Consider the following 13,337-nt stretch of genomic DNA (forward strand, 5'->3'; position numbering starts at 1 on the left):
TAAGTACTCGTTCAAGAAATGTCTGCAGGGACAGGCTGGTGCTTCTAGGATTGTCCTCGACTGTCGAGAAGACAAGCCAAGGCAAGAAATGCAGACTCAACTATTTCTGCTGAAAACTCAAAGTCCTTAGGCCTGCACAAGTGATGTGACTAGAGTGTTTCAGTGAACTGCTCACACAGCTCAGTGCTCAGTTTTATTACATCTTCTACAAGAGAGGTGTCTGCTGCCATCTGCTATCAAAGTGATTTCCTGTGGTCATGGGTTTTTGTGAGGGTTGGTTTTAAGCCACTCTTCTTTGAAATGTTTCAGGCAGAGAGTAAGATGGCAGTGTCCAGTACTAAGCTGACTCTTCCTCTCCCTTCAATGGCCATTGCTGGTGGTTCTTGATGTCCTTTCAGTAGCAGCTCATTGTATGCACTGTGCACTGTGCACTTGTGCTGTTTTCAATCTAAACAGGAATGGTTCTTGCTCTGATCTCCGCTAAAAGGAAGAGTGAACTGCATACTGTTTCCATTCAGCTCTGAGTGTAGTATCACCTGGGCCCCCCTATAGAGTCTATAATAATAATTAAGCCTTTATTAGTCCCACAATGGGGAAATTCGGTTCTCTGCATTTGACCCATCCTGGAGGAGCAGTGGGCTGCAATGAAGCGCCCAGGGAGCAATTTTGGGGTTAAGTGTCTTGCTCAAGGACACCTCGGCATGTTGCCTGTAGAGGGGTTCAAACCACCGACCTTGTGGTTGTGGGTCAAGCGCTCTACCGCATGTGCCACAGCCGCCCCAGGGGGGCCTAAGTGATGGTACATTCAGTACATGCTGAATGGACTCACTCTTTATGAACTCAGTTACTTTTTTTACATTATGACATTATGTCATTGCTTTATTTATAGATGAAGCCTTTCAAATTTATATGGACCCAATTCAGTGGCATTTAAAAACACCCCATCTACTCTAATTTTGATGAACTAAAGTACTTTGCAAAATTGATGTAAATATCTGATCCCTCTGGATAGCTGACATTGTTTCTGCAAAAATATATCACTACAGCGTTCAAAATGAAGAAGAGCCCGGGAGATTCTAGAATCTTACATACCAATGCACTGGATGAACAATAAATGCTGTTTTGTTAGAGGACATCTCAAGGATTTCAGGATAATTGATTGTGATTTGGCTATGCAACACAGGGTTGGAAAAACAAATTGAAGTTGCAGCCCATTTGGTACACAAGGAAAATGTGACAACAAAAAACCAGTTGTTTATTCATGCAGTGCATTGTTTTTAATTTGCATCAGGAGGAATGCAAACAGGAGCAAAATCACCTGATAGACAAACAAAGACATTATTAAATGAAGGATGGCAGTTGCAGAGGGGCAGCATCATCACCCTACCAACATGCAGATTCTGATTTGTTTGTAATTGCTGTCTGGTCATTAAGTGCATGCTCAGTCTTGGATGAATCTTTATCTCAAAGCTTTTGAAAGCAAATGAGGTGCGAAAAATGACTTAATTCGAAAGATAATCTGAAATGACCTAAAGAAGTTGTAAACTACCTAAAACTAAGGCATTAATTAAAATGATAATTCAAATAATATCCATTATATTTATGTATATATATATTTATTTCCTCTCATTTGATTTTGCACCCAGCCCAATTTGTTATGACAGCTTCATTGCCACTGTTATTTTTAACTTTTCAAAATGGGGCTCAGTGTATTGTGGGATTGTCAGCAGGAAGGAGTACCCCTGCCATAGTCACATAAGACTTTTGTTCAATTGGGAACATTTTTGAGGGAACTTTTTTGCATACATTAACACACAGAATTTGGACACTTAAAATAAATGGCAGAGGGTAAATGTAGGGAATATATAGTAATTAGGGAGTTATTTCAGACACAGCTTGTTTGACTTTGCCTTTTTTTTGTTTAATTTGTGAATAATTACATCTGATTTTGATCAGTATTTAAGTTCTTTGTTGTCAGTGTGGTATATTTTTAGGTCTTGCAATAATTACATCTGATTTTGATCAGTATTTAAGTTCTTTGTTGTCAGTCTTATATAGTTGACTATATAAGACTACTATCAAATAATCAAAAAAAATCTAATTCATCTTTTCAAAGCACTGATCTAAGGACTAATGACTTTGTGTTCATTACAGTAGACAAATTGTATCTACTTACAAGGTGCAATAGCATATTGTTAATTGATGGTTGTAAAATGCAAAATGGAAAATAGATTTGAAAATAATTTTCTCTCACTTCTGCCTGATGCAACTGCTGGGAAGCATGCTTGCATTTTACATGAAAGAAAACATTGTACACTGATAATATGATTTCAAAATATAGTTCTGATACTGAATGGTGTAAAACAACAACTTGATATAGTCTGGTGTGGGGATTATTAAGTAAAGGGGCCCATTTTATATCTCCAAACAAATTTCACTAATCAAAACAAACTTATTACAAAAACCTATGCATATGCATGCATGAGCCCTGTCATACAAAAACATGTATCTGCCACATGTAGTTATGTTTGTATGGGGCGGCTGTGGCACATGAGGTAGAGCGCTCTGCCATTTGCAAGCAACAATAATAACTTGCCAGTTATGTTTGTATCAACTGAATCTGAGTTTGCAATTCAAACCCTTACAAATGCTGTTTTCTATGAACCGTGAGTTGAAATAGCTTCACATAACACACCTTTGGCAGATACAACACCCACCCTTTTCCCCAGTCCTGTGTCAACAAGCAAACACCCTGAAAAGGAGCCTGACATCTCCAAGAGTTAGAATCGTATAAACGGTCAAGGCTTCGAAAAGACAACACTGTCATGTGTCCTCGACACTCACCCCATCCAACAAAGCCGCAGACACTGCCAAACAGTGTGTACAGTGTGCATGGACCTCAGTGGGGGGTCTCTTCCTGCTTGTCCATAGACTTGGGAGATGCACTCACAAAGCCATCCTGCAAAGCGTTATCTAAGGCTTTACCCGCCAAACCGATCCCGAATCACACCAACACCCGCTCAATGTGTGATGGGGGCATTTGTTTGACATATCATGTCAATGCAATTGCTGTAAAAGGAAATAGCTTTGCATCCCTGTCCACCGCATGGGGGGGAGATAAAAAGCTACCAGTATAACCCTCAACCTGAAAGAACTACTTAAGTTCTTGGGACCAGATGAGGGATTTGGTCTGAGTGAAGCCTTGCTACGGTCACCACAAAGCAACGAGCAGATGTGGTGTACTGACAAGTCGGTGAGTTCTCAAACTCTTTTAGTTGAGGTCAATGCAAGCAGAAAAGCTGTCTTAAATGACAACACCTTCAGACAGGAGTGCTCTAGAGGTTTAAAGGGACCCTTCACCAAGCCCTCAAGCACCAATGGTAGTTCCAACTGTGGCAAGGAGGCATGCATTACCGGGCATTGCCTCCTGACGCTCTGCAAGAACTTTTTCATGAAAGTATCACAAAAGACTGGTCTGTTGCCAAAAACCTTGTGGCAGGAAGATATGGCTGCTGCATATACCTTAACAGTGGCATGAGACGGTCCTCTATTCATCAAACACTGCAAAAATGAGAGAATAGACCCATCGCACAGGGCAGGAGATCTAGGACCTTTTCACGCACCATTGCTGGAACCCTTACCACTTTGCCCTGTAACCGGAAATGGTGGGTCCTGCTCTTGACTGTGCAGTCAGACTAGCCCTCCTCAACCTTTCCCTCTCAGTAGCCAAGCCTGGAGAGGATGGCCCGAAGTGGGCAGCATGCCTATTGCCTTCTGAGTTAGAGTTTCCCCTAACTGGAAGATGGTCCAGGGCTCGGCTGCCATCATCTTTTGTGTACCATGGCACCACGCAGTGACCTGGAGCTACCGGATGACCGACAACTGTTCCTTCCTGGTTGGGTGGCTGTGGCACACGAGGTAGAGCGTTTGTCCCGTAACCACAAGGTTGGTGGTTCAAACCCCTCCACAGTCAACATGCCAAGGTGTCCTTGAGCAAGACACCTAATCCCAAGTTGCTCCCCAGGTGCTTCTTAGCAGCCCACTGCTCCTCCGGGATGGGTCAAATGCAGAGAATTGTAATTTCCCCATTGTGGGACTAATAAAGGCTTTATTATTATTATTCCTCAACTGTGTCTCCCTGTGTGGAGATAGATGATGAAAAACAAAAATGTGTGTAATTCCTGCCCCTTCAGGGTTAAACTGGCATGAGGTGTATTCCCTCTAATTTAAAGACATCTCACTGTTAACCAGGGGCATGATATGTGGGCGCCAATCTGTAATAACACATAAACGACGGCCAAAAATGTGACTAGGGTGGAAAAGGCAGAGCGGGTGATGAGGTCCTTGAACGCATCATTGCACACTCTCCTGCAAATATGTCATTTGAAGCTGATGAATCGAACCAGCGCTGCGCCACCGGATCTGATGGCTCATACTTGTATGATCGTCTTGATGACCCCTTAAGTGGAGGTAGGGTTAAAATGACCCGTGTGTGTTTGAGTGCTTTGAGACTGGGCAGCCATTGAACGTCAAATCAGTTCGTGCAATTCAATGAGACGTCGTTGGGAGCAGGGGAGGTGGTGAGTAATGTGCTCTTTGAGAAATTTAAATTGTTTACAAGACATGCCGGGCACTAACTAAGGAGATCAGTCACTGGGCAAATGTCAGTTTGCTGTAGAGAAAGGGATTTGTGGAGCAATGATGGGTGGTGCCTTATATACTGTTGGGTTATTCGGGAAGGCCTGCCTGATTGGTGGGCAATGCTTGTTCAAATTTTCAGAGGCAAAATGCGTTATTGGATTAGAGCATTGCACATAGAGTCCAGTACAGGGCAAAGCTTTTTTGAGTGAGAACTTTCTTTTTCATTGTTAATTAAAGCTAAACCTATTGGGGAAGAAAAATGTTTAAGCTGCAACAACTGGCAAAGAATTTCGGTTTCTAATGAATGTTTCTAAATGTGTACCTTCGTAACACTATTTATGCAAACAAATGTTCAATTGTGAATTATCTTCAGTTACTCACCGTCTGGTAGGTAATTATGAATTTTATCATGTGGCCCACAGGCATGTTCTGGCAGAGGAATTCTCTCTGGCTGGGCAGGGCTGGCTGGTAGTGGATCTTTGCTATGGGGAAAACAAAGGTATTATACTGTGAATCCCAAGACGACATGCTCTTTTCAATTCCATGTAATCCCCTTTCCCTGTTCTCACTTACAATATATAAAACCTGTAGGACAAATCTAGGCTTTATTTTTAGATACAGAGTTAAATAAAGAATAAGTGAAAACATTCTGTACATGCTGATCCCTCTATTGACCAGGCTGGTTTTATCTTGAATCATTGCATTAATGGCCTCGCTTACATTACATTACATTACATTACATTACATTACATTACAGTCATTTAGCAGACGCTTTTATCCAAAGCGACTTACAGTCAGTAGTATGTTACATATCATTCACCCATTCGCTTAGAAATCCCCATGTTCTAATACTACTCTGGCTGTTGCTATGCTTCAGAGTAGTAATCACAGCACTTACATCTGTAAAAGCTCCATCTCACTAAAGTGACAGCAGTCAAGGAACTTCATCAGTACTCTTAGAGGTACTGTATGTCATGCATGCCGAGAAGCCAGCCTGTTTCTGTGCTTGCTCTGGCAAGGGAAGCGACATCTGGCCAAAAGCCAGGCTTTTAACGAATGAACCACTGGAAGATGTGAAACATCATTTAGAAACTGTCAAGAGCCTGTCAGCAACCTCAAAATAATGCCCTTAATGCTAAACAAAATTGATGAGCCCGAAGCAGTAAAATTGAAAAACAGCGACATGATAAGTGGCTCCAAACTAATTTGACATGGTCACTTAGACGTTCAAATGACAGCACTGTACACATGACATAAGACCTGTCCAATGGTGTCATATCTATAAAGCTGCTTGTTTTGACACCAAAGCCATCTAAGTTGAGAGCAAGAAATGCCTTCTACCTCATTATTTGGGAAATTATTGATAGTTAAATGAGACATTTTCTGTCACCTTATACTTTATAACACTAAAGTGCTCACAGCGACAACACTTCATTCACTCTAACATGCACTAATCGGCAGTGACACTTTCATGGAACTTCAACAAAACTCAGCCTCGCAGTTGAATCAGGATGATGTGAATAAACAGGTTCAATGGGATGACAGTTTATATAACTAAGTAAATAAGTGCACACCAATCTGATGCTGTGTGCCCAAAAGGTGCCTGGCTGATGAAAAGGGACTGCTTGTAAACAGACATCAATGACAAAATAAGCCTTTGTTATGCATTCCTTCTGGCATCCAGCAATTTCCGGACCTGGTGAAGGCTTTTACTTTAGTTTAAAAATGAGCCACAGGATAGATACTGAGGAATGTATCTATGCCAATAGACCTGAAAGAGGCAAACTGCAAAAATTGCCTCAACTTCACAGTCCAGAGTTTTTGAGTGGACCTACCTTCAAACTGCACACGCAAACATACAAAAAGGAGGTACATATGACTTTGTCTGATGCTGTTAACAAGAGGAAATGCTCAAAAAGTGTCAAAAAGCCACACCTGTGAATAAGTTATGTGAATGATCTGGCTGCAGTCCACAGAGGACCTATGATATAATAGTATTTTATTCAAGAAAAACCTCATTTTAAATCTTATTCGATGCCACAGCTTGTTCATTAGCAGCAATGTAGCACAGTGTGAGGGTGAAAGCACTGCTCTGTATTAAATGTGGAGAGGAAGTGTTAATTCAATTTAGTTTTGCTTCTAGGAGATGCACTCTGAATAAGGGCCAGTCCCATTTTGATGCAAATATTTGTACATGAGCAGTAAGGTGGCACAACATGGAAGTTAAAGCAGTGCTCTCTTTATTTAAATGTAAAAAGGGCAAGAAAGGATTTTGTCCCTAAAATGAATGAATAATCGTGATAAATAATTGTGATATCACAATATATATACGGATCAAAACAATTTGAGGGCGTGATTCACCTCAGGGCAGTTTAAAAACAGAAAACATAATCTCTCTCTCTCTCTCTCTTTACTCTCTCTCTCAGTTTAAAAAGATGTGTTTTGAGACTCTCTCTCTCTCTCTCTCTCTCTCTCTCTCTCTCTCTCTCTCTCACACACACACACACACACAGGCCCTCCCTTGCTGAAAGTGAATGTATATGGTTTTACCAGTTGGATCTTTAAAATGTGAATAGCAACTCAAATTTTGATACAGTTACAACCTATTTATTGTGAATGGATTTACATAGCCAATTTAATTTAGAATCATATCAAAAATGTCTACGATGTCAATCACAATCCTGAGCTATTTGAGTCGAAAAAATATCTGCAACGGATGAACTGCGCAAGTCAAAAAAGTAGAGGGTTTATCTTGGATCAGACATGGAGGAGTAGAGCAAGTTCCCCCTAAAGGGTGCTGACACGATCCTTATCTGCACCCATCTCTGAACTGAAGTATTCTCATTTGACAGTGTATCAGACGGCTTTTTGCATCAACCTGTCATCTTTGGAAAACAGTTGCAGGTTCAAGGACATCTAATGGCCCTGGGGCAATCTGTGCAACTGCTGGATCCTGACCCTTAGCACTCTGACTTTTAAGAACGCTGCTTCTCCCAGAGTGGTTCCTTTCAGTCTTTCCATTGTCTTTCTGTCTATCTTGTTCTCACTCTCTCCTTTTTAGAATACGGTGGCATTTGAAAAAACCCACACTCCAATTTGTGAACGCACTACTGGACAACGTTGACCTTGCTTTCTCAATTTCCTGTGTCACTGACCTGTGCGTTACATCTGTGGTAGCCTTCAGCAAGGGGTTTCAAAATGTCCATTACTCTCTCACCCTGAACTTTTACCATAGCGCTCAGGCACTTTCAGTGTCTTTGACAGTCAGAGGGATGAGGAAAGTAAAACACGAAAAGCCACTCAAATCAAGACATTACATCAAAGGGATGATGATTCAGAGATGCAGCTTCCAAATGGCAATTTATAAAGAGTGGTGCAAATAAACTTTAAAAGGTATGAAAATAGCTAAAGCTAGCTAGAGCTGAAGTTTAGTTCATAGCTCTGCCTGCATATACTGTGAAATTGGATGGTCTCTTTCATCCTAAAAAGCCAATAGAGCAGTGCACAGCATATGACGTAACAGCCTGTTCAGGAGGAGAAGAAGTACTTGTATGGAAGCCCTCTTTCTAGGTGTTTGGCTGAGATAATGGTCATGTGATAAGAGAAACAGCCTTCACAGTCTACTTTGATGTGTCAATGCTTTGCTTAAAATAAAAATATACTATAACTCCGGGCAGGTATCCATATAGAAGGTCAATTCAAAAAGATGAGGCAATAAAGACAGATGGATACCAAAGAAATGTAAGAAGAAAAAATAAAGGGCCTTCATAAATCTGTAGGGCCATCAGAAATAGGCAGCACTATTCACCAACCACTTAGTCCAATTGTTGAAGATTGATTCCTGTATCTGTGGGCACGTTACATAGCAGATCTTTTATTGAATTACGTGCGTAGCCCCTTGACACTTATTGAAATTGAAGGTTCTGTGGGAGCAGCAGACACCCTCCCCCATCTCTCCATACACACACTGCAGATCTAACATTACTAAATACATTCTGCCGTTCGTCCGGGCAAAAACAGACTCAAGGAGGATGACCCTTTTGGCTAAAATCGGTTTCATTAGTTTAGGAATTCATTTAACTGCGGTTTAATATTGGATGGCTTTTAATCTCCTATGAATAAATGGCCAACTAAGCGTAGCAGGCGTACCACAAAGAGAAGATGAATTTCATTTTGATGTTAGGGCCATGTAACATTTTTTGTCTCAATCAGTTTCTTAGTAAAAGGGATTGTGTACATAAACACACTAATATAATGCCAGAGAGACACCGCTGTCAGTCAAATCTGATCCTACCACACCACACACAGTCCCACGCAAGCAAATCAATTGTGTTTTTTAGCGTACTGTTATTCTTTTAATATAGAGGTTTGTTTCCTTCTTTTTAATTGTTGCTAATTGAGATGAAGATATGTAACACAGAAATAGAGCTTGACTTACTGGTCCATTAGTCTATCACAGATCATTATCAGTTTGTATTGTGGCAACAAATATGCAGTACAGACATGCTAAAAACATGTTTGAAGCAATTCTGAAAACATTGTCACCATAACAAAGTATTTCCACCTGAGAGTACTATTACGTTTTGTTTTTCACAGAGTACATATCTTGGTCAAAATTCTTTGATATCCAAATTTAAGAGATCCTAATAAGTAATGTTGTAAATTGAATGTGTTAACATAAAACAAACAATGAATCATTCAACAATACATTGTTTAACATGTTTGAATGATCAATAACAGTATTGGCCTCAAAATACCACACAGAAATGACTGAACTTCAGAAGAGAGTTTGGCTATGGTGTGCCTATTTGAACTTTTGAGATACCCAAATGTATGTGCACAAGCGCTGAAAGTTTTTCATAATGTATCCCCTTTTCACATTTTCCATTGCTGAACAAAGCTTTGCAAAGCCACATGCACTGTATTTGCCTGCTCATCAACACTTGCTATGTTGCTCTTTAGAAGAGATGAAATATACACATAGATAGGGTAATTCATTTCCACAGAGTTTAATTCAGCAAGATAAAAATCACACTGCGTTAGTTATCTACACAATCACTTCAGCTCCCACTTAATGTTTAATCCCTAAATGAGGCTCCATTAGTTTCATTCACAGCACAGCAAATTCATGGCCTAGAATCCTGACTCACAGTGTCGCTTGGCAAATAGGTGCTAATGCACTGCTTACCTGTTTTCTACTAATGTAAACCAGCCTTTGGACTAAACTGTGAGTGGCAGATGTAATAGTTTCCTCACCACTGCCCAAGCCTGCTGTCATTACTGCAGCTCCTCCTCCGTGAGAAGATAAATAGAGACGCAACATCAGATATAGTGTTGCTAGGCTGCCTGTCAAGTTCAATTGCAATCAGGTGAAATCTCCCTTTAGTCAGGTACAACGACTTTTTGCAAGTGACGTCAAGAACTTTAGCTTCACCTACTTAACAATAAATATCCTTGCACATGCCAACACAGATGCAAATGTGTACCCACAGCCAGTCAGTTAGCATGGTCTGCAAGGAACTTCCTACTTGATGAAGAGAGACAGAAAAACACGTTGAAACTAAATGTTAATTTAGTTACTGCAGAGCTGTCTCTGTAACTACCACTGAATGTTAGACTGTACGCCTAATTGCATTATGCTCCAACTGCATGCTGTGATATCTTAATTAGTTTGTTTTTTTATTCAATGCAGTCTCAAAATAAATATACATGGGAACCTATTTACTTACTAATATATGCACATACTTCAACCACATCTTCAAAATTCAACACAACACATGGCTAAAATTCTCATTTCCATGCTCATCTTTGTTTCTTGCATAGCAACCTCATATGCAGTCAAACCAAACAGTTCATAAATCATTGAGGTGAGTGAGAGAAGTGGTAACAAAAAGAGGAGGAAAAAAAAACTGACGGAACTCATTATAAAAGATGGATGGATGAATGGGGAGATAAATCCAGGAGCCAAGAACAGGACAAACGTGATATATTGGGGAACGCACAGCTCATATCCAGCAGTTGCGTTTGTGTGTGTCTGTGTGTGTGTGAATACAGTGTTGGCTGTCTTTTGCTGCCAAGCACCTCTTGGAACCAAGAGAGTTTTATTTTCTTTGTTCGGTCATCCATCTACCCACTAATTGATTCAAAAGCAAGAGACTTCTGAAAGAATTAAGAATGTCAGAAACAAATATCTGTACCAAAGGAACTAAATATCTACTGCTATGGATAGTATGAACAACAATATACACTTCCACTGTCCAAGCGAGGAATCATCTACAGTCGCTATCACCATTAAAGCTCTCTCCTTCGCTCCCCTAAGTGGAAAGCTTAAAACAAAACATGTCTCACAGATGACTTCAAGCTGAAATCCTCCCTTTAATTTATCCCAGACTCCTTTTGGGAAAGGGGATGTCTCCATCATTGGCCTGACTTTGGCTTTTGAAAGTCCCTGTCAATCTCCCCAGACTGATTTGAGGCCAAAGCGTGGCACTGTGGCATCCGAGCCAGAGCAAGCCATGCTGCATAATTCAACACTGCTCCCAAACCTGTCTCATTAAGGATCCTGGCTATGGTCCATGGATATGAGTATGAGGATTTGAATGACAGATCTGTTGCCAGCTTAGTAAAAACAGGCTCAGACCCAGTGTAAAGCCCAGCTCCAGATTCCGCTTCGGCCCCTTCAAAACCTGGCAAGAACTAGCTTCGGCTCCAGCCTCAGCATCCACCAGCACGAGTCCTGTCTTAGTGCGTGTCATGTACACGTGACATGCACCAGCCAGACTCCCAACATTAAATCAACTCCAAGTCACTGCTTTGTTACTATCCAATGGAGTTGGAATGCAGGATTTCTATTTTCTGACCAGGAAAAAACATGAGTAAGCAAGAGAATGTGGGATATGTTGGGTATGTTTTCTCGAACTCACCGCCACAACATGTAAATGGGCTTGCGTTTATATAGACACATATTTGCCGTAATGTATGCTGGTATTAAATAAAGACCTTGCGGTTTGACTTTCCAAATGACATGGTTTTAAAGGCTACATTAATTGATGCAATTACAACTTTCTGGCTCTCATGAACAACTTACTGTTGGTCAATTTTGTCCTCTCCTCCTAGCTCAATTGCAGAGAGGTCGGCTATGACGTGTTTGTCACTTTCAACTTCCCACTGCCTACCATAACGGATGTCACATTAGCCCCAAGTGAAAGTTTTGGCCTTAACTTTTGCTCTGGTTCAAAATCCAATCCAGGCAATTCCTCAGCCAGTAGCCCGACCTCAGACTGAATGTACTTCAACCGAGCCAAAAAGATTTAGGAAAATCAAAGTCTTTATCTGCATGGATGCACAGTTTGCCACATTTGACTGACGTAGTGAGAGGGGAGGATATTTGCCTTCTGCATCGGTGAGAATTTCATTTAGCGAGTCGAGAGAGGTGGGAGACGCACACTGACCTGACAAATGAGGGGGGCAGGTGACAATCACAGCTCTGCACAAGAAGGTGTTAGTGGTGGTCGTCACCCTGGCCCACTCAGCATCCTGTTGAAACACATAAACAGAAATACAGCCTTATTTGATAAGCCATCTGCACAGCTGTGTTAGTACATTACACCCCCTCTCGTGTGATGGAGCTACTTCTAAGTGTGATTTGTTGACTGAATATTGAAAAAAAAAAAAGGATTTCAAATATGGCATGCAGCATCTGAATTTAACTTAACTTAATTACTGTACATCTCTTCCTTCCAGTAGCTGAGCCCATATTTTAATTATATAACTGTGCATATTTGAAATTACTTTGGCAAAATGATTATATCTTCAGAGACAAATTCTGCATTTTTGCATACCATTAATGCCGGTGTTTTATAAAATGTTTATACATAAACCTTGAGCCTCTGAAAAAAATGATTACATTCCATACTGTTGTGGTATATTTTTAGGTCTTGCACAATACAGCGAAGGCCCCAAGGTCTTTGTCCTTATATGGGAAGAGGATGTTCAGGATACCATGGGAGAAAGATGTACAGGAAACCAGGGGTGGAAGGGTAGATGTTTAGACTAACGGAGCCAAATACATGGTCTGGACTTCATCCCAAATAAGAATAACATGCATCCTATATAAGGAGGGTTAAGAGCCCGAAAAGGGGGGAACTCACAGATTCGACTCGAGACCTCCGGGCGCTCTAGACGTCCGTCATGACATGTGTTGCTTGTTTGTAATAAACCTCATTATACCAGCAAGAACAGTGTCCGCGGAGCATCCTTTCTCATCACTTCAACAGCACTGTCGCATGAAAGATACGACACTGTACATATACAGACACACTGCTGTGTTCAGTAATCATGTATTTAACAGTGAAGGAAAAAGGGTTTTCTAGGAATAATCTATACATGAGGCGGAGTTCTAAGAATCAAACTGATTTCCTTCTATTTGATTGTGTTTTTGTATTTTTATGCATGTCAACTCTGAAAAGAAAAGGAGATATAGAGGTAATTAATACAAATGATGTGGTAAAATAAAGCTGGTTCAATGACATTGTGATGGCAAGATGTTCTACACTGGGTTTTTGAATCACTGCAGAGCGCTTATGTGCTCGCTCCCTTGGTCTCACATGCTTAAGCCTCCGGTGATAATTAAAACTCACCCAACACAGAACATCACTGTGCAACATAGAAAGCACTTATCCTCTGAGATTGTAAAG

General features: G+C 40.8%; 1 protein-coding gene across 1 annotated transcript in view; it reads right to left on the reverse strand.

The window, feature by feature from the left end:
* The window catches only part of si:ch211-127i16.2 (probable flavin-containing monoamine oxidase A), a 38,287-nt gene that overhangs the window by 17,465 nt on the left and 7,485 nt on the right, over positions 1–13,337 (reverse strand). The window contains exons 7-8 of the mRNA XM_054612716.1: positions 12,093–12,177; positions 5,023–5,123 (exon numbers count right to left, since the gene is read on the reverse strand). Coding sequence (XP_054468691.1) covers positions 5,023–5,123; positions 12,093–12,177 — 186 coding nt within the window. The remainder of the gene's footprint in view (positions 1–5,022; positions 5,124–12,092; positions 12,178–13,337) is intronic.

This window comes from Anoplopoma fimbria, chromosome 14, assembly GCF_027596085.1.
Source record: "Anoplopoma fimbria isolate UVic2021 breed Golden Eagle Sablefish chromosome 14, Afim_UVic_2022, whole genome shotgun sequence".
NCBI classification, from domain to species: Eukaryota; Metazoa; Chordata; class Actinopteri; order Perciformes; family Anoplopomatidae; genus Anoplopoma; species Anoplopoma fimbria.